General features: G+C 42.3%; 1 protein-coding gene across 1 annotated transcript; it reads left to right on the forward strand.

Annotated features, from left to right (window-relative positions):
• Positions 1–7,187: 7,187 nt before the first annotated feature.
• Positions 7,188–19,198, forward strand: LOC122555644 (extracellular calcium-sensing receptor-like). Its single transcript, XM_043701642.2, has 6 exons — positions 7,188–7,336; positions 9,788–10,079; positions 13,779–14,600; positions 16,046–16,273; positions 18,083–18,206; positions 18,291–19,198. The coding sequence occupies exons 1-6, from the start codon at positions 7,188–7,190 to the stop codon at positions 19,196–19,198; spliced, it is 2,523 nt and encodes an 840-aa protein (XP_043557577.2).
• Positions 19,199–21,641: the final 2,443 nt, after the last annotated feature.

Genomic DNA, 21,641 nt, shown 5'->3' on the forward strand with positions numbered 1-21,641 from the left:
CAAGCAACTGCAGAAACTGGAGATGTAAACCACAAACAGAAAGTGCTGGAGAATCTCACCAATTCTGGTAGCCTCCATATAGAATGTGACAACTCTACATCAAAGCTGTTTAAGTGTTCAGAAAACTTGGAATTTATGCTGAAGCCGTAATGGGGGAGGGATGAATACACTGATGATGACGGAGCCTAGATAGAGTGAGAAATGAAAGGGATGTCAAAGAGCTGGCCCCTTTTTTCTAAGAACTGTTCATTTTTTCAAGGATACTGTATCCTTGATTTTTTCAGTGGGGTCATAAAATCCTCCTGGCTCCAAGGTGACTAGTTTGGTACAGAGATGAAAAAGGGTTTTGGGAGGACTTTTGTTTATATGTAAAAAGATGAGACATCATAACAAAGTGATCATATTTTAGAAGTGACCTGTATAAAGAAAGGAGAGTGGTCAACTCTCCAGCTAAGCAGTTCAGTCTAGAACTAGTTAGGAGTTCAGATGCATGGAAACAGGCTGCTAAACTTTCTCTCTCTCCTTCTGTTCTTCTAACTTCAACCTGTAAGCATTTGTTCCATTTTTACTGTATTTAAGGGGTTTTGCTTATTGGGACTGTTATGTATATTCGGAACTGCATACTTAAGTCTAGTTTGGATAGACTGAGTTCTGTTCTTTGTGTTTCATTGTGTCATTTTGTGAATAAATTTTTATCTGTTTTAAAACCCGGTAATCATCCAAGTTAACTTTACACTTATTGAAACAAATTGCAAAGGTATGGTCTGGGTTGCCTCTTAAGAATGTTTTGAGTGGTCTGGCCTGGTCCATAACAATGTATAGACAAGGACTTAATGGACAGCAGGCCAAGACAGAAGTAAGGCTGAGTAAGAGATAAGAAGAAGAGGTGTAGTGGACAGTGAAGAGGGTTACCTCAGATTAAAACAGGATCTGGACTAGATGGGCCAATGGGCTGAGAAGTGGCAGATGGTGTTTAATTTAGATAAATGCAGGGTGCTGCATTTTGGGAAAGCAATTCTTAGCAGGACTTATACACTTAATGGTAAGGTCCTAGGGAGTGTTGCTGAACAAAGAGACCTTGGAATACAGGTTCATAGCTCCTTGAAAGTGGAGTCGCAGGTAGATAGGATAGTGAAGAAGACGTTTGGTATGCTTTCCTTTATTGGTCAGAGTATTGAGTACAGGAGTTGGGAGGTCACGTTGCGGCTGTACAGGACATTGGTTAGGCCTCTGTTGGAATATTGCATGCAATTCTGGTCTCCTTCCTATCGGAAAGATGTTGTGAAACTTGAAAGGGTTCAGAAAAGATTTACAAGGATGTTGCCAGAGTTGGAGGATTTGAGCTATAGGTAAAGGCTGAACAGACTGGGGCTGTTTTCCCTGAAGCGTTGGAGGCTGAGGGGTGACCTTATAGAGGTTTACAAAATTATGACAGGCATGGATAGGGTAAATCGGCAAAGTCTTTTTGCTGGGATGAGGGAGTCCAGAACTAGAAGGCATAGGTTTAGGGTGAGAGGGGAAAGATATAAAAGAGACCTAAGGGGCAACCTTTTCACACAGTGGGTGGTACGTGTATGGAATGAGCTGTCAGAGGAAGTGGTGGATGCAACATTTAAGAGGCATTTGGATGGGTATATGTATAGGAACGGTTTGGAGGGATATGGGCCAGGTGTTGGCAGGTGGGACTAGATTGTGTTCGGATATCTAATCAGCATGGTCGGTTTGGACTGAAGGGTCTGTTTCCATGCTGTACATCTCTATGACTCTAAGAGCTAAGAGTGTGAAAAGGGGTTCTTACTACAAACAATATTATGTAATAACGGGCCTGTGAATGTAAGACATGAGAATGGGTGACCATACTAAACATGACCCATATCATAACTGAACCAGATATGGACTGGCAGCTTAATGTTCCAGAATACATATGCTACAGGAAGAGCAGAAAAGGAGGCAAGAGAGGATGGGGAGTGACATTTTTGTTAAGGGATAGCATTACAATTGTATTGAGGGAGGTTATTCTTGGAAATACATCCAGGGAAGTTATTGATGTAGAACTGAGAAATAAGAAAGGGATGATCACCTTATTGGGATTGTATTATAGACCCCCTAATAGTCAGCTGGAAATTGAGAAACAAATTTTTAAGGATACCTCAGTTACCTGTGAGAATAATAGGGTGGTTATGGCAGGGGATTTTTACTTTCCAAACATAAACTGGGACTGCCATAGTGTTAAGGGTCTAGATCAAGTGGAATTTTTTAAGTGTGTACAAGAAAATTTTCTGATTCAGTATGTGGATGTACCTACCAGATAAGGTGCAAAACGTGACCTACTCTTGGGAAATAAGGCAGGGTAGATGACTGAGGTGTCATGGGGGAGCACTTCAGGGCCAGTGACCATAATTCTATTACAGAGGAACCTCAATTATCCGAATGAGATGGACAGGCATTTTTCATTCGGATAATCGATTATTCAGTTAATCAATTAAATGCCATTCATCTGGGGCTCAGAGATTTTTAAGTCTGCTCCCCATTCAGGAGATGAGGCAGCAGCACACAGCATGTAAGCCCCTGCCCTCACCATCCAACACCACCCCCATGCCCCCCAACCCCATCCAACACCGCCCCCTACCCCTGTCCAACAGTTTCCCTGTCCACTCCCACCCCGTCAAACACTGCACCCTGTCCAACACCACCCCATCCCTTCCAATACCGCTCCCCGCCCCCGCCCAACACTGCCCCCACCCCATCCAACACCAACCCCTGCCCCTGTCCAACACTGTCCCCCCGTCCAACACTGCTCCCCACCCGCCCCCCAACACTGTTCAACACCGCCCGCTCAACCTCGCCCCTTCTCTGGGACAACCAGACTGGACATCAACAACAAGACTGCTGCGGCCTTTTGGTGGGTGAGTCTCCAAATAGTTCATGTGTGTACACACACAAACACACACAGAGCCACATACACAACTTTTTACTGCAACTTTTTGATGGGTCCCACCTTTGCCCTGTACAGGACAATATTGGAGAGATTTTCTGGGGAGGGGGATTGGTTTAGGGTACACCTCTGTGTAGAACTCCAGGGAAAATTTGGGGAGAGAAAGAGAGGACAGGCAGTCAGTCATTTGGAGATGGCGCCTGTTTAATCACTGTAAACAAAAGATGCGATCAGTGTTAGAAACACGTCTTTGATGTAATGTTTCTATCGGGATCTCAAGATCTCCTTCGGATAATCCAATATTTGGATAATCCGATATTCGGATAATTGATATTCGGATAATCGAGGTTCCTCTGTAGTTTTAAAGTAGTGAGGAAAAAGGATAGACCAGACCTAAAAGTTGAAGTTCTAAATTGGAGGAAGCCTAATTTTGACAGTATTAGGCAAGAACTTTCTAAAGCTGATTGGGGGGGTGGGGGGGGGGGGGGGGGGCAGATGTTCACAGGTAAAGGGATGGCTGGAAAATAGGAAGCCTTCAGAAATTAGATAATGAGAGTTAGGGACAGTATATTGCTGTTAGGGTGAAAGGAAAGGCTGGTAGGTGTAGGTAATGCTGGATGACTCAATAAATTGAGAGTTTGGTTAAGAAAATGAAAGCCAACATGGCACCTATTGTTAAAGTTCACTTGAGAATGTAACTTTAAGAAAGTTCTTGAATTTACATATGAAAGAACTGAAACCAACATGCCCATTCTAAAAGATGAGAGACTTAACAAACAATCTAGGTCTTTTTAAATATTTAATTTCAGTTACATCACACTAAATGTTTGCTATGAATTCTGTGTCCTATGATTTTATACTCCACAACCACCTAATGAAGGAGCAGCGCTCCAAAAGCTAGTGCTTCCAAATAAACCAGTTGGACTATAACCTGGTGTTGTGTGATTTTTAACTTTGCACAGTTCTATCTCTACACTTAGACCAATCGCTCAGCTAGCTGCTTCGTGGTATTGAAGTTTTGCTTTATAAGTCAATTAACTATTAGTTTTAAAATAGTGATGGAAAAGGAAAGACCAGATCTAAAAGTTGAAGTTCTAAATTGGAGGAAGGCTAATTTTGATGGTATTAGGCAAGAATGTACGAAAGCTGATTGGGGACAGATGTTCACAGGAAAAGGGACAGCTGGAAAATGGGAAGCCTTCAGAAATGAGATAACGAGAGTCCAGAGACAGTATGTTCCTGTACGGGTGAAAGGAAAGGCTGGTAGGTATAGGGAATGCTGGATGACTAAAGAAATTTAAGGTTTGGTTAAGAAAAAGAAGGAAGCATATGTAAGGTATAGACAGGATAGATCGAGTGAACCTTTAGAAAAATGTAAAGGCAGTTGGAGTATACTTAAGAGGGAAATCAGGAGGACAAAAAAGGGACATGAGATAGCTTTGGAAAATACAATTGAGGAGAATCCAAAGGGTTTTTACAAATACATTAAGGAGAAAGGGGTAACTAAGGAGAGAATAGAACTCTCAAAGATCAGCAATGCAGACTTTGTGTGGAGCCACAGGAGAAGTATATGGAAGACATAGAATGTAGGGAAATAGATTGTGACATCTTGACCAATGTCCATATTACAGAGGAGGAAGTGTTGGATATTTTGAAACACATAAACGTGGATAAATCCCCAGGACCTGATGTGATGTACCTCAGAACTCTGTGGGAAGCCAGGGAAGTGATTGCTCCGCCCCTTGCTGAGATGTTTGTATCATCGATTGTCACAGGTGAGGTGCTGTAAGACCAGAGGTTGGCTAATGTGGTGAACTGTTGAAGAAGGGGGATAAGGACAAGCCAGGGAACTATAGACCAGTGAGCCTGGTGGTGGTGGTGGGCAAGTTGTTGGAGGGAATCCTGAGGGGCAGGGTATACATGTATTTGGAAAGGAAAGGACTGATTAAGATTAGTCATCATAGCTTTGTGTGTGTGGGAAACCATGTCTCACAAACTTGATTGAGTTTTTTGAAAGAGTAACAAAGAGGATTGATGAGGGCAGAGTGGTGGACATGATCTATGTGGACTTCAGTAAGGTGTTCGACAAGGTTCTCCATGGGAGACTGGTTAGCAAGGTTTGAACTCATGGAATACAGGGAGAACTAGCCATTTGGATACAGAACTGGCTCAAAATTAGAAGACAGAGGATAGTGATGGAGGGTTGTTTTTCAGACTGGAGGCCTGTGACCAATGGAGTGCCACAAGGATCGGTGCTGGGTCCGCTACTTTTCATTATTTATATAAATGATTTGGATGTGAGCATAACAGGTATAGTTAATAAGTTTGCAGATGATACCAAAATTGGAGTTGCAATGGACAACGAAGAAGGTTACATCAGATTACAACGGGATCTTGATCTTGATCAGATGGGCCAATGGTCAAAGAAATGTCAGATGGAGTTTAATTTAGATAAATGTGAGACGCTGCATTTTCAGAAAGTAAATCTTAGCAGGACTTATGCACTTAATGGTAAGGTCCTAGGGAGTGTGGCTGAATAAAGAGACCTTGGAGTGCAGGTTCATAGCTCCTTCAAAGTGGAGTCACATGTAGATAGGATAGTGAAGAAGGCATTTGGTATGCTTTCTTTTATTGGTGTGAGTATTGAATTCAGGAGTTGGGAAGTCATGCTACACCTGTACAGGGCATTGTTTAGGCCACTTTTGGAATATTGTGTGCAATTCTGATCTCCTTCCTAATGGAAGGATGTTGTGAAGCTTGAAAGGGCTCAGAAAAGATTTACAAGGATGTTGTCAAAGTTGAAGAATTTGAGCTATAGGGAGAGGTTGAACAGGCTGGGGCTGTTTTCCCTGGAGTGTTGGAGGCTGAGGAGGTGACCTTATAGAGGTTTATAAAATCATGATGGGCATGGATAAGGTAAATAGGCAAAGTCTCTTCCTTGGGGTGGGGGCATCCAGAACTGGAGGGCATGGGTTTTGGGTGAGAGGGGAAAGATATAAAAGAGACCTAAGGGGCAACCTTTTCACATGGAGGATGGTACATGTATGGAATGAGCTGCTAGAGTAAGTGGTGGAGGCTAGTACAGTTGCAACATCTAAAATGGACCTGGATGGGTATATGAACAGGAAAGGTTTGGAGGGATATGGGTTGGGTGCTGGCAGGTGGGACTAGATTGGATTGTGATATCTGATCGGCATGGACAAGTTGGACCAAAGGGTCTGTTTCCGCGCTGTACATCTCTATGACTCTATGACTCCATGCTTAGATTGCTGGCAGATATGCTCAATAAAGAATTAATCCTGGACATTGTTCATTTTCAGTTGAAATCTTCAAGACAGCATTAAGTTATGATCTGAATTGATAAAATGCGGAAGGGTATGCGGAAAAGGCAAGAGAATAGCACTATATCAAAATGCTTATTCAATTGCCAGTTGAGAGAGAATGACCAAAATGCCCTCCATCTGTATATTGAATATTGATTCATGGATGTACATTTTACCATCAATATATGTGAAAACCTGTAGAATATCCAATGGCATCTGACCTGAATCTGAACAGTCAAATGTTTTATATATAGAGATGTGATATGGAGTGCAGGTTAGACAAATACAATTTTATATTTATATTTGTTGCAAAGGAAGCTCGATAGATGAACTTGGAAATGCTAGCCTTCACTTTCTTGACTTATGTAATAGTTCAGCAAGTGGCTTTGATCAGCTGCAGATTTAAATTTATTCGATCTTTAATCCCCCAATTGATGAAATATATTCCCTGACTGTGTGTGAGATGCGTGACTTAACTTCAGTTCCCAATTAATTCAGGTAACATAGCTACAGCGATATTTTCTAAATGTCTCAAAGTCACATCTGGTCTTGATAATTAGTGCCACAAAACTTTGTTTATATTCTCTGGGATTTGTTGTTTATCAATCTGAATATGTAATTTTTCCTCGCTTTAACATTTTGTCTACTTTTATTTGGTGTGAATTCCCCTGTGTGTAGATTTGACCAATGACTCCATACACATAGGTAGCTCGTGCCCCATGTAACACATATGGAGTTCCTCCCTTTCTGTTGGAAATTAATTTGTTTGAAGGCGCCTTGGGATGTCCACAGGCTATGAAGGACGCTATATAAGTCGCGGTTTTTCTTTGTCTTTCATAACCCACAGACAGGTTCGTTACAATAAAGCAATGATTCTGTTTGTGATATTCATTTTGGCAGCTGCTGTTCCTATGTGGAAAACACATGGAATGGTCTGTAACCGTCGAGCTAACGATGATTTACCCAGTGTATTTGAGGATGGTGATATCATCTTGGGTGGAATATTTACAGTCCATTTAGATGCGAATCCGGACATTCCTTCATTTACCACAACTCCGACAGGAACGGATTGTGAAAGGTGAGTGGAGTTGCTGCACGGGACATTAGTCTTCAATGACTGTACAAAATGACAATGAATGGTTCTGTTTCACGCTATTACAGACTCAACTGCTCGATTCTGGAGCTAACTATCAATGAATCCAGACAGCTTGGAAACAGGCCCTTCGCACAACAAGTCCACATCGACCCTCCGCAGAGTAACCCACCCGGACCCATTCCCCTACCCTATTATCTTATACTTACCCCTAAACAATGAACAGTTTAGCATAGCCAATCCACCTAACCTTTGGATTGTGGGAGGAAACCGGAGCACCCAGAGGAAACCCACACAGACATGGGGACAATGTGCAAACTCCACACAGGCACCCGAGGCTGGAATTGAACCTGGCGCAGCAGTGCTAACCACTGAGCCACGGTGCCGCCTATCTCGTGGGTTAAACAACTTTTCCTTTATAATCTGAAAATATTATTTTTATTTATTTGAGTGAGCATCTTTAGTAAAATTAGCCTGGCTCATTAGAATGGATTCCTAGAGAGTGGAAACAGGCACTTTGGCCCAACAAGTCCACACCAACCCTCCGAAGAGTAACCCACCCAGACCCAACTCCCTCTTACTAATACACCTAACGCTATGGGCAATTTAGCATGGCCAATTCACCTATCCTATACATCTGTGGATTGTGGGAGAAAACCGGAGCACCCGAGAGTGGAATCGAACCTGGGACGTTGGCGCTGTAAGGTAGCAGTGCTAACCACTGAGCCACCATACCGCCCCTACTAAAGGCAAACTTTGAGTTAATTTTTACCTTGTTTTGCATTTGTTGCGGAGTACTTCCTTCGTTATTCCTTTTAGGAATACGAATTTCTATTGTAAGGTCAATGTACCGAGTGTATGCTAAACTTGCATCACATTGGTGGTGATTACGTGTGTCAGCCGATATGTTACATCAATTCCCTGTATCTATGTGTAAACATAGCTTTTCAGATCATTCTTTTGGCTATGTCAAAACTTTGTCATACATAAGGCCAATCATGTGGTAACACTGCAATGCTTTTTCTTTATCAGCGGAGACTACAAATGCCTACTGTTCTTTTCACGGTTAAAAATCCCACAACACCAGGTTATAGTCCAACAGGTTTAATTGGAAGCGCTAGCTTTCAGAGCGCCGCTCCTTCATCCACAACCACCCGATGAAGGAGCAGCACTCCAAAAGCTAGTGCTTCCAATTAAACCAGTTGGACTATAACCTGATGTTGCGTGATTTTTAACTTTGTACACCCCAGTCCAACACCGGCAAATCATGACGTTCTTTTCACGGTTATGGTAGCGGCGGTCACACCATTGAGTTATATTGGAACTAAACGCAAATGGCTGCAAAAATATAACGTTGTGTCGAAAATTGTGACAATTTCTTCTCTTTTAGTTTTGTCTGTCAGATATTGCGAAGTAATTTTATAAGAGGATATAAAATGTCTTTTTTCTCACTCAAGGGACAGTTACAAAAAGTGCAAGTAAACCAAAAGCCGATCGTGTTCGTCAAACTTTTATGCTTCGATCTGTAGCAATTGGAGCTCTGAAAATACGCCCTCTACTGAGTACCGAAGGTCAATTTGTGCGTCTGTTTGAACCATTTGAAGATTCCCATTAACGCGTGCGGTGTTGAATAAAGGGTTGTAAAATAGATTATTTAACCTACAAAACAGTGAAGACAAAGAATTAGAGGAAAGGGATTGGATTAAGAGAGATAAAAGAAACAGAAAATAAGCATCCTTTTTCCTGAAAGCTTGCATTTTGTTTTTAAATATTGCCAACGACAAGTCAGATATGTATTTAAATCTCAAACCTTTTGGTGAGAGTATTTCATTGGCGATGTAGCTTAGGACAAGAACTTCTGAATTTCATGCCGCACTAGACAGGGATAAACATTGAAAAGTACGCTATTTCGCATACTCAGCATTATTGTCAATGCAAAATCTGGATGCTACTTTGTTGACTAAAGTATACTGAAGTGAAGACTTCAGGTGTTAAAGCTATTTGAAGAATTGTCTGTTCATGAATCAGGCCTTTTTTGTTGCGTCGCGTGTATTACAACTGAACACCAATACCCATCTCATGTACTTGCTTAAATTGAATAACTACGTAAAACTATGGAAAGAGAGTGAGGCCACGGCAATGTTGTTGATAACATTTCCAATTTATATGCATTATGTGAATGCCTATGCACATAGATCTGTCTATAGATAGCGCAAACATCCATACGTGGACCTTCAAACATTTCTTTGAATATGGCTTGTTGTTGCAGTTCTGAGAAGGAAGAGAGTAACAATCATCTAGTAATTATTGTTGACCAAATATACTTTCTCTTCGTTATCACTTAGCAGACACAATTGTATTCTAGCTATGTTATTCAATCCACGATTGAATGATGACTTGAATATGCATACGGTATTTTATTTATATATTCCGCAGTTTCCACTTGTCAAACTTTCGCCTGATGCAGACTATGATATTTGCTATCGATGAAATAAATCGGAGCAAAACTCTACTTCCGAATACCACTCTGGGATATAAAATCTACGATGACTGCTCGTCCTCAGCGATTGCATCGAAAGCAGCGCTGGCTTTGGTGAATGGAGAGCAAGAACTAATTGAGTACCCTGAATGTAAAGGTTCCTCCAATGTCGCAGCTATTATTGGATGTGATATATCCACGTCCTCCATTGCAGCCGCAAGGGCAGTTGGTTCTTTCGGAATTCCGATGGTAAAATATCGAATACTTGACTGCTTTTTCATTTGAGATTATTTGAATAGCTTTCGATTAGTTTTTTCAATCGTACGACTATAAATAGTGTCTAGTCACAAAAAGAGTTAAATAACACGACAAACACCCCTGCTGGGTGCTGTGTCCAAACTGAATGCATGATGCAGGGGATGCAATGGCCCAAGTGCAGCGAGTAAAATAAGAACCGGATATTTATAACCAACCGGCTCAGAGATGTCATCACACACTTCTTGAGCAGGTGGGTTTTGAACGTGGGTCTTCCGGCTCAGAGGTAGGGACACTACCACCACGCTACAAAGTCCCTTAAAGTTGGAGTTAGTAATAGAATAAAGGATCCAATTAGAAATTTAAATGATGGAAATTCAGTTGAAGGTAGCTACAATCTGACGGATACAAGACAATTTTCTGATTCAGTATGTGGATGTACCTACTAGAGAAGGTGCAAAACTTGACCTACTCTTGGGAAATAAGGCAGGGCAGGTGACTGAGGTGTCAGTGGGGGAGCACTTTAGGGCCAGCGACCATAATTCTATTTGTTTTAAAATCTTGATGGAAAAGGATAGACCAGATCTAAACGTTGAAGTTCTAAAGTGGAGAAAGGCCAAGTTTGACGGTATTAGGCAAGAACTTTCGAAAGCTGATTGGAGGCAGATGTTCGCAGGTAAAGGGACGGCTGGAAAATGGGAAGCCTTCAGAAATGAGATAACAAGAATCCAGAGAAAGTATATTCCAGTCAGGGTGAAAGGGAAGGCTGGTAGGTATAGGGAATGCTGGATGACGAAAGAAATTGAGGGTTTGGTTCAGAAAAAGAAGGAAGCATATGTCAGGTATAGACAGGATAGATGGAGGGAATCCTCAGAAGAGTATAAAGGAAGTAGGAGTATACTTAAGAGGGAAATCAGGAGGGCAAAAAGGGGACATGAGATAGTGTTGGCAAATAGAATTAAGGAGAATCTAAAGAGTTTTTACAAATATATTAAGGACAAAAGTGTAACTTGGGAGAGAATAGGGCCCCTCAAAGATCAACAAGGCAGCCTTTGTGTGGAGCCACAGAAAATGGGGAGGTGCTAAATGAATATTTTGCAACAGTATTTACTGTGGAAAAGGATATGGAAAATATAGACTGTAAGGAAATAGATGGTGACATCTTGCAAATTGTCCAGATTACAGAGGAGGAAGTGCTGGATGTCTTGAAACGGTTAAAGGTGGATAAATTCCCAGGAACTGATCAGGTGTGGGCGGCACGGTGGCCCAGTGGTTAGCACTGCTGCCTCGCAGCGCCAGAGACCCGGGTTCAATTCCCGCCTCAGGCGACTGACTGTGTGGAGTTTGCACGTTCTCCCCGTGTCTGCGTGGGTTTCCTCCGGGTGCTCCGGTTTCCTCCCACAGTCCAAAGATGTGCAGGTCAGGTGAATTGGCCATGCTAAATTGTCTGTAGTGTTAGGTAAGAGGTAAATGTAGGGGTAGGGGTGGGTTACGCTTCGGTGGGTCGGTGTGGACTTGTTGGGCCGAAGGGCCTGTTTCCACACTGTAAAGTAATCTAATCTAGAACTCTGTGGGAAGCTAGAGAAGTGATTGCTGGGCCTCTTGCTGAGATATTTGTATCATCGATAGTCACAGGTGAGGTGCCAGAAGACTGGAGGTTGGCAAACGTGGTGCCACTGTTTAAGAAGGGCAGCAAAGACAAGCCAGGGAACTATAGACTGGTGAGCCTGACCTCAGTGGTGGGCAAGTTGTTGAGGGAATCCTGATGGACAGGATGTACATGCATTTGGAAAGGCAAGGACTGATTCGGGATCGTCAAACATGGCTTTGTGCGTGGGAAATCATGTCTCACAAACTTGATTGAGTTTTTTGAAGAAGTAACAAAGAAGATTGATGAGGGCAGGGCAGTAGATGTGATCTATATGGACTTCAGTAAGGTGATCGACAAGGTTTCCCATGGGAGACTGATTAGCAAGGTTAGATCTCATAATAAAGGAAGGACTAGCCATTTGGATACAGAATTAGATCAAAGGTAGAAGACAGAGGGTGGTGGAGGCCCGTGACCAGTGTAGTGCCACAAGGATTGGTGCTGGGTCCTCTACTTTTTGTCATTTACATAAATGATTTGGATGCGAGCATAACAGGTACAGTTAGTAAGTTTGCAGATGACACCAAAATTGGAGGTGTAGTGGACAGTGAGGAGGGTTACCTCAGATTACAACAGGATCTGGACCAGATGGGCCAATGGGCTGAGAAGTGGCAGATGGAGTTTAATTCAGATAAATGTGAGGTGCTGCATTTTCAGAAAGCAAATCTTAGCAGGACTTACACACTGAATGGTAAGGTCCCAAAGAGACCTTGGAGTGCAGGTTCATAGCTCCTTGAAAGTGGAGTCGCAGGTAGATAGGATAATGAAGAAGGCGTTTGGTATGCTTTCCTTTATTGGTCAGAGAATTGAGTACAGGAGATGGGAGGTCATGTTGCGGCTGTACAGGACATTGGTTAGGCCACTGTTGGAATATTGCGTGCAATTCTGGTCTCCTTCCTATCAGAAAGATGTTGTGAAACTTGAAAAGGTTCAGTAAAGGTTTACAAGGATGCTGTCAAGGTTGGGAGATTTGAGCCATAGGGAGAGGCTGAACAGGCTGGGGTGGTTTTCCCTGGACCGTCGGAGGCTGAGGGGTGACCTTATAGAGGTTTACAAAATTATGAGGGGCATGGATAGGATAAATAGACAAAGTATTTTCCCTGGGATCGGGGAGTCCAGAACTAGAGGGCATAGGTTTAGGGTGAGAGGGGAAAGATATAAAAGAGACCTAAGGGGCAACGTTTTCATGCAGAGGGTGGTACGTGTATGGAATGAGCTGCCAGGGGATGTGGTGGAGGCTGGTACAATTGCAACATTTAAGATGCATTTGGATGGTTATATGAATAGGAAGGGTTTGGAGCGATATGGGCTGGGTGCTGGCAGGCGGGACTAGATTGGGTTGGGATATCTGGTTGGCGTGGACAGGTTGGACTAAAGGGTCTGTTTCCATGCTGTTCATCTCTATGACTCTATGACTCTATGAGTGCATCCACCAGAGATCCTTTTAGCTCAATATTTTAAACAAAAGATTAAAAACTGTGTAATTAATTCCTGTTACATTTTACGAGATTAGTATTATAATTATAGAAGTTATATCAAATAATTCGTCCTGAACAAGTTATCATAAGTCATATTGCTTAATTGCGCATATTTGCGGGCAGCACAGTGGCTCAGTAGTTAGCCCTGCTACCTCATAGCCCCAAGGACCCGGGTTCGATTCCAGCCTGTCTGCATGGGCTTCCGTCGGGTGCTCTGGTTTCCTCCTACAATCCAAAAATGTGCAAGGTGAATTGGCCATAAGGCGCATTAGACAGGGGTAAATATAGGGTCGGGAATGGGACTGGTTGAGTCCTTCTTCAGAGGGTCGGCGTGGACTTGTTGAGCCAAAGGGCTTTTTTTCCATACTGTGGAGTATCTAATTTTAAAGTAGTTGTTTTGTAATATTGAGCACTTGAGCATTGCTGGAAAAGGGATACGTTTTCTCTCAGACTTTCGTCTTACATTCATCAGAACAATTTGCAAGAATGCCAATTTAAGGAGATTTTCTAGGTAATTCAAAGCACCTAAACACGCGCTTTCATCCATTTACATTTATTACTGTGCAGGTTAGTTACTTCTCCACTTGTTCGTGCCTCAGTGACAAACAAGAATACCCGACATTCTTCAGAACCATCCCAAGTGACGATTATCAGTCCAAACTTCTCGCTGTACTAGTGAAAACGTTCGGTTGGAATTGGATTGGGACAATTCGAAGTAACACCGACTATGGGAATTTTGGAATGCGAGCATTTATCGAAGAAGCCCAAAACTTTGGGGTGTGCATTGCGTACTCTGAATTGTTTTATCGAACGGACCCTGCAGACAAGGTCACCAAAATAGTGCGGGTGATCAAACAGGCGACCACAAAAGTCTTGGTGGGGTTCTTACATCCTGGAGAGATGCGAATATTACTTAAGGAATTTTTGCGTCAAAATGTAACTGGGATACAATGGATTGGGAGTGAAGGGTGGGTTACAGAAGATTTGCTCCCCCCTGAAGAAAGAGCGAGATTTCTGGTTGGGACGATTGGTTTAGCAACCCGAAGAACAGAAATAGACGGACTCAGAGATTATCTTCTAAAAATTCATCCTTCCAGGTTCCCTGACAGCATTTTCGTGAATAAATTTTGGGAAGCTGCATTCACGTGCTCTTTAAAGGCTGACAATGTGACAGAGCAATTCCAAATGCAGCAATGCACGGGAAAAGAACAGCTGGATGAAATAAAAAACGCCTACCTTCCAGCGATAATGGACGGAAGTTCCTACCATGTGTACAAAGCGGTCTATGCTGTCGCTCATGCACTTGACGATATGCTAAACTGTGAAGAAGGCTATGGCCCCTTTATGAACAATACATGCGCTCACATTTCAAACTTTGAACCCTGGCAGGTAAGAAAATAGGCACACATTAATGGTGACCCAATCGTTTCTAGTGCAAAAACTCTGCAAATAAATATCACCCAAAATGGTATTTGTTACATTCCCAGTTGTGTCTTTACTACTGAGCAGTTCTACTTTAACAAACAATCCCAGTGAGCAAACGATATATTCAGGGAATGAGACAGAAAGAATAACATGCCGGTATTAAAAAAAAAGGAACCGCCCCCCCCCGAAACCTTGCAGAAAATGTTTGCGAATGTATAGGAAGCCAGATAATCGCTGTAACATTAAAGCTAATAACAAAGAAAGATGTAATTAGTGGCGCATTTCAGTGCCTCAGCAGTTCCAGAGAGCTTTGTAATTAAGGAAGCCCGTTTTAAGTGTAGTGCGAAAGTTAAATTGCTTCACAAACAACAGTATGATAGATAAGTAGGGTCAAAATTTCACCAAGTTACAGTCCAACCGGTTTATTTGAAACAATAAGATTTCGGAGCCTCGCTCCTTCTTCAGGTGAAGGTCACGAGCTCCTGAAGAAGGAACAACACTCCGAAAGCTCGCGTTTTCAAGTAAACCTAAAAATCACACAACACCAGGTTGTAGTCCAACAGATTTAATTGGAAACACACTAGCTTTCGGAGCGACGCTCCTTGAAGAAGAGGTTGGACTATAAACTGGTATTGTGTGTTTTTTAACTTTGTACACCCCAGTCCAACACCGGCATCTCCAAATCAAGTAAACCTGTTAGGCTATAACCTGTTGTCAAGTGATTTTTGACCTTGTCCAACCTAGCCCAACACCCACACCTCCACATCATAGATAAGCAGATCATCATTTTATGTGTTTAAGGACTAGGATATTGGGCAGGGGATGGAATGATTTTCCTTCGCATTTTGCTTCTCGGAGCAATTCCCATTTCCTCACCTAGAGTGTGGTGAGACTGTCATTCGCTATTATAGAAGGAAGTGATGGACCAAACATTATATGATTTGAAGAAGAGGTTGGATATAGCAGTTCGGGTTAAAGGAATGAAAGGTTATAGGGAAAAGTAGTACGAGGCTATAGAGTTGGATGATCACAATGAAAGGAGAAGCATACTCAATGGGCTGAATGGCCTACTTCTGCTCCCATTTTCTGTTTCTATTTAACAGATGAATCACAGAAAAGTACATTGTTGCACTCAGTCTTTAGTGCACCCAGGTGTCAGTTTAGATAATGGGATAAAGTCTCTGAAGTGGGATTTGATCTGAAGCGTTCTGCCTCACTGCCGATATGTTGCCATGAAACCACAGCTAAAACCATCACGTTCATGTAGGATCTGTGTTTAATAATTCATCTCAAACTCAAAGGGAATTTGCACAGTTCCAAGACCTGAATGAATTTGAATGCATCTATCCACGTGTAACATACCCTTGTTACATCTAATGATTTACATGATTTACGTTGTTCTTCTGTAGCTGCTGCATTACCTACACTCGGTAAATTTTACAGATCGGACTGGAGAAGTTGTGTACTTTGATGCAAATGGTGATCCAGTCCCAACGTATGAAGTAATAAATTTGCAAATGACTTTGAAGGGTACAGTTGAAATTGTAAACGTTGGATATTATGATGGCACGGCTCCTTTAGGGCAAGAACTTGCCCTGAACGTTGGGGATATCGTGTGGAGCACCGTTGACAATCAGGTATATTCATTTAAATTTTGACTGGCAATCTACGGTAACACAACGACTTTCAGACCAGCAGCTTTGGCAGCAATTGCATGTGTGTGCATTTTTAAAAAATCTGTCCATTGAATATACGTCCCACGAGCAAGGTTGGTACTTACTGTCCATTCTGAGTTTTCTTGGGTACGATAAATGAATAGTTATGGACACCACTTCTTTAGAGTCTTATCGCTTTTCTCATTCTCTGCGTTCCTCCGATTTGAACAATCTTGAAACTGTAGTTTCAACATAGTCTTACCCTATGCGGTTTAATTAAATGGCATCCCCATTATTTTTAAACAGTGCGCCTCGGTTCTAAACTCCCCAATCAGGGGAAACAACTTAGCTGCATCTGTATATTATATCCCTTTAAGTATTTTCTAAGTTTCAACGAGGTCACCTCTAATTCTTCAAATTTCCAGAGAATACAGACCTAGTTTGCCCAATCTCTCTTCATAGGAAGTAGTGAAACAGGAATTCACTACTCATGTAATCTTACCCTCTCATCATAGAAGATAATGTTCCATTTGTTTTCCTAATAGCTTGCTGCACCTGCATGTTAGTATTAATTGTCTTATTGAAGAGACATTCCAATCCCTTCGCATATCTACGCTTTTTATCCCATCAACGTGTGAGAAATGCACTGCACATTTGTCCGTCCTATCAAAGTGCATTACCTCACTTTTTCCATAATTGTATTCCATTTTCGTTATTCTTGCTCACTTGTTAAGCCTCTCCAAGTTCTCCAAAGTATGTTTTGCATCTTCGTCACAATATACATCCCTGCCTAACTTTGTATTAGCTACAAATAGCAAAATATTCCATTTGGTCATCACCTCCAAATCATTGATAAATATTGTGAACAGCTGGGGACCAAGTACTGACCTATTCGGTACTCCACGAGTACCGCCTACTAATATCAGATGATCTATTTGTTACGACTGTGTGCTTTCGGCCCATTAACTGATCATTAATCCGTGTCAGTATCTCTTTTACCATGCAGTTAATTATGCTAACTAACCTCCTATGTGGAACCTTATCAAAAGCCTGTGAATATACAGGTGTACGGCATTCAAGAACTCTCCTTTATCCATTTTGTGAAATATCCTTCAAAATAAAGCTCCAGGTTCGGGAAACATGCAACAAGTACAACAAACATGTCTTTCCATTCACAAATCCATGCTGTGTATGCCTGATCAGATCATTTTTACCCCACTATGCATTAATTATCTTCTTCATGGTAGATTCTAGCAGTTTCCCTACTACTGATTGAGGACTGACAGGTCCGCCTCTCTTTTCTGTCTCACTCTTTTCCGAAATAGTGGGATGACATTTGCTAGCGAAGTTAATTAGGAATTGAGATGCATCAAAGTGTATATAGGATAATCAGGGAAAGAACAGAAAAATTCAATGAGCGAGTAAATAAAATTCAGATTTTATCATTTGCTATGGTCGGATACAAAGCCATGGCCAGAACATTAGCCAGGATTGGGGAGCACAGGGCCAGCGAAATTGGCACTACTCCACTACCTCCCCACGTGTGCCTTTGAGCAGAAATAAAAAGAAGCGTTGACTGAGTGCTTCAAAATCAGGAAAGAATCCGTGAAGAACTGTTTCTGGTGGCAAAACAATCGCTTGCACACTAAGACATTTAAGGCTATTTTGAAAATGCGCACCTTGTGTTGGTGATCAGAATTCCTGAAATGGCAAGACATTCTTGATGCGCCGGATGTAATTTGTGTATTGTTCTTATGATATGGTGGGAATAAAGTCTTTCTTTTCCCATAGATTCCACGTGCGCTTTGCTCAGAACCTTGTCCTCCCGGAACAAGAAAGGTCAGCCGGAAAGGTCAGCCAATATGTTGTTTTGACTGCGCAGAGTGCGCCGATGGTGAGATCAGCAACGCCACAGGTATGCACAAACATGGAGCCGAATACGATGTTATCGTGTATCCAAATTAATCTCTTTTTTTTAATGATTATATCATTCTTTCAGATTCCACTGATTGTATGAAATGTCCTTTGGAATATTGGTCCAATGATCAAAAAGATCGATGTGTTCCCAAAAAGATTGAATTTCTTTCCTTCCAAGAAGTTCTGGGCTATGTCTTAGTGGCACTTGCTTTAGTGGGCGTGTGCCTCGCATTGGGTACAGCTGCTGTATTCTTCCAGTATCGGGAAACTCCTATCGTTCGAGCGAACAATTCGGAGCTGAGCTTCCTCCTTCTCTTTGCCCTAACGCTTTGCTTCCTGTGCTCACTTACCTTCATTGGGAAACCGACCGGATGGTCCTGCATGTTGCGGCGGACTGCGTTTGGAATTGTATTTGTTCTCTGTATTTCCTGTATTTTGGGGAAAACAGTTCTTGTTGTGATCGCTTTTAAAGCAACTCTTCCCAACAACAACTTGATGAACTGGTTTGGACCCATGCAGCAACGGTTAGGCGTGTTCGTTCTTACATTTCTTCAAGGTTTAGTTTGCACAATCTGGCTCATTGTATCACCTCCTTATCCACTGAAAAACGCGACCTATTATAGAGATATCATTATTTTGGAATGTGACGTGGGCTCTTTAAAAGCCTTTTATTTTGTATCCAGTTATATTGGTCTTCTATCCACGGTATGCTTCCTGTTAGCTTTTCTTGCCCGGAAACTTCCAGATAATTTCAATGACGCGAAGTATATAACTTTCAGTATGCTGATCTTCTGTGCTGTTTGGATCACTTTTATTCCGGCTTATGTCAGCTCTCCTGGAAAGTACACGGTGGCTGTCGAAGTGTTTGCTATTTGGGCGTCGAGTTTTGGTTTACTTGTCTGTATTTTTGCTCCAAAATGTTATATTATCTTAGTGAAACCAGAGAATAACACAAAGAAAAACATGATGGGCAGAGGGTCTTCACAGTAACTCTGAGATTGTTTTCTCTGTATTACATTCCAACTGTCACATCAATATGCAAAACGGTTGCGCAATAAATTTAAGTTGAATTCACGTACGATGTAAAATAGCCTTGAGTGTAAGCCTTCGATAATTTATATTGTCGCTATATCTATATTCACGTATACAGCCTGAATTGTGTGCGAACTCAATCGCTAGTGATGGACAGAACAGTCCGTATTGGCAAAAGTGAGGACTGCAGATGCTGGAAATCAGAGTCTAGATTAGAGTGGTGCTGGAAAAACACAGCAGGTCGGGCAGCATCCGAGGAGGAGGAAAATCGACATTTCGGGCAAAAGCCCTTCATCAGGACTGAAGGCAGGGAGCCTCCAGGGTGGAGAGATAAATGGGAGGGGGGTGGGAGTGGGGATGAAGGTGATAGGTCAGAGAGGAGGGTGGGTGCTCAGTTCAAGGGAACTTGAAATAGACAGCTTCTGGGACGCCCGTATCCTTTGTTAGTGTTTAAAAGCAAGCGAGTTCGTACTCGACTGCATCAATACCGATTCAGCTTCGCTCCATTTACAAGCGTTCGCGTTTACAATGCATGACTGTCCATTGATTTAAATAAAAGGCCTGCTGCCTCTGGACCCTCACTACTTTAATGAATCTTTATTTTATTCATTTGTTGGATACAGGCATCGCTGGCTTCCCCATTCCTAATTGTCCAGAGGGCAGTTAAGAGGCGTCCACATTGCTGAGGGTCAAGACTCACGTGTAGGCCAGACTAAGGGCGGCACGGTGGCACAGTGGTTAGCACTGTTGTCTCGCAGCGCCAGAGACCCGGGTTCAATTCCCGCCTCAGGCGACTGACTGTGTGGAGTTTGCACGTTCTCCCCGTGTCTGCGTGGGTTTCCTCCGGGTGCTCCGGTTTCCTCCCACAGTCCAAAGATGTGCAGGGCCAGGTGAATTGGCCATGCTAAATTGCCCGTAGTGTTAGGTAAGGGGTAAATGTAGGGGTATGGGTGGGTTGCGCTTCGGCGGGTCGGTGTGGACTTGTTGGGCCGAAGGGCCTGTTTCCACACTGTAATGTAATCTAATCTAATCTAAATAAGGACAGTACTGATTGAGATGGGTTTTTCCCGACCATCGACTGGTAATTGCAGATTTCTTTGTTTTCTCTTGAATTCAAGTTCCACTATCAGCCTCGTTGGGATTCTGAGCCGGGTCTCTAGATTGGCTGTCCAGGAAGCCTGCCTTGAAGAAGTTTTCCTCCTCTCTCTACAAGAATCTCAGGGAGTCCCTCTCCCATTGTAACTCCCAGGTCATTTCCTCTGCCCTGAAAAAGCTGGATTCCTGATGAAGGGCTTTTGCCCGAAACGTCGATTTTACTGCTCCTCGGATGCTGCCTGAACTGCTGTGCTTTTCCAGCACCACTCTAATCTAGACCCTTGTCCAGCGATAATACCAAAATGCCATAACCTCCTCCTTTCATGCTGTCAGTCTATATCGGCATTCTTCATAGTTTGCCATTAAGAAGCTTAAAAAAAACTATAGAAACAGCAAAACAGAGCGATTGCTCGATTTCGAATGCAATTGTCAAAAAATATTGGCCAGGCGATACATCCGGAGCGAGAACCATACATTTAATTCGGTCACACTGATGAGCTGCAATTCCTTTCTCTCTCACCCATCAGACATCGGCTAACCTGCTGAGTAATTACATATGTTTATCTGTAATGTCACGTTTCAATCTATTTTGAACCAAACTCATGTTGCCGGGGTTAAGTCGTACCACGTAGACGAAACTTTTTTAAAAACTGACCAACGCTACTGCAGCATCTGGATTTAAAAAGGGGAGGAGTCAAAATATTATTTGGAGGCCAGTTAGTTTAGCATTTGGTTTTGCGAAATGTTAGAGTCTATTATAAATGACTCATTGGAGGAACTTAGAAATATAACATGTATAGAACATAAGAGTCAACGTAGCATCCACAAAGGGGAAATCACGTCTGACAAATTCATGAGAAACCTTTGGTAGAAACAGGGATAGAAAGAAGAGAAACAGTGAGTATAAGAAGGTAACAACAAGGAACTGGAGTAGGCAATTCAGCCCCTCAAGCCTGGTCCACCATTTAATTGGATTATGACTAGCCTAATCTCGGCCTCACTTCCACTTTTCTGTCCACTTCTCATAACCCTTTCACCTGTTCCTAATTAAAAATCTGTAAATCACCTCCTTAAATTTACTCAACGTCCCAGCACCCACAACATGCAAGAGCAATGAATTCCACAGATTAATGGCCCTATGAGAGAAATTATTTCTCTGCCACCCTTTATCCTCAAGCTATGACTTCTCATTCCAGATTGTCCCACATGAGGAAACATCCTTTCTATGGTACTTTGTCAATCCACTTAATCATCTTTGATACCTCAATTAGATCTCCTCTGCTTCTTCAAAATTCCAGAGAGAATG

The sequence above is a fragment of the Chiloscyllium plagiosum genome, unplaced genomic scaffold (genome assembly GCF_037043375.1).
Source record: "Chiloscyllium plagiosum isolate Xiang-an unplaced genomic scaffold, Cpla_swu_hap1 HiC_scaffold_13, whole genome shotgun sequence".
In the NCBI taxonomy this organism is placed as follows: Eukaryota; Metazoa; Chordata; class Chondrichthyes; order Orectolobiformes; family Hemiscylliidae; genus Chiloscyllium; species Chiloscyllium plagiosum.

Coding starts and splice junctions, on each gene's coding strand:
- LOC122555644 (XM_043701642.2), top strand. CDS start 7,188: ATGGTCTGTAACCGTCGAGCTAACGATGATTTACCCAGTGTATTTGAG. Junction 7,337..9,787: donor ACAGGAACGGATTGTGAAAG/GTGAGTGGAGTT, acceptor TATATTCCGCAG/TTTCCACTTGTCAAACTTTC. Junction 16,274..18,082: donor GGAGCACCGTTGACAATCAG/GTATATTCATTT, acceptor CTTTTCCCATAG/ATTCCACGTGCGCTTTGCTC.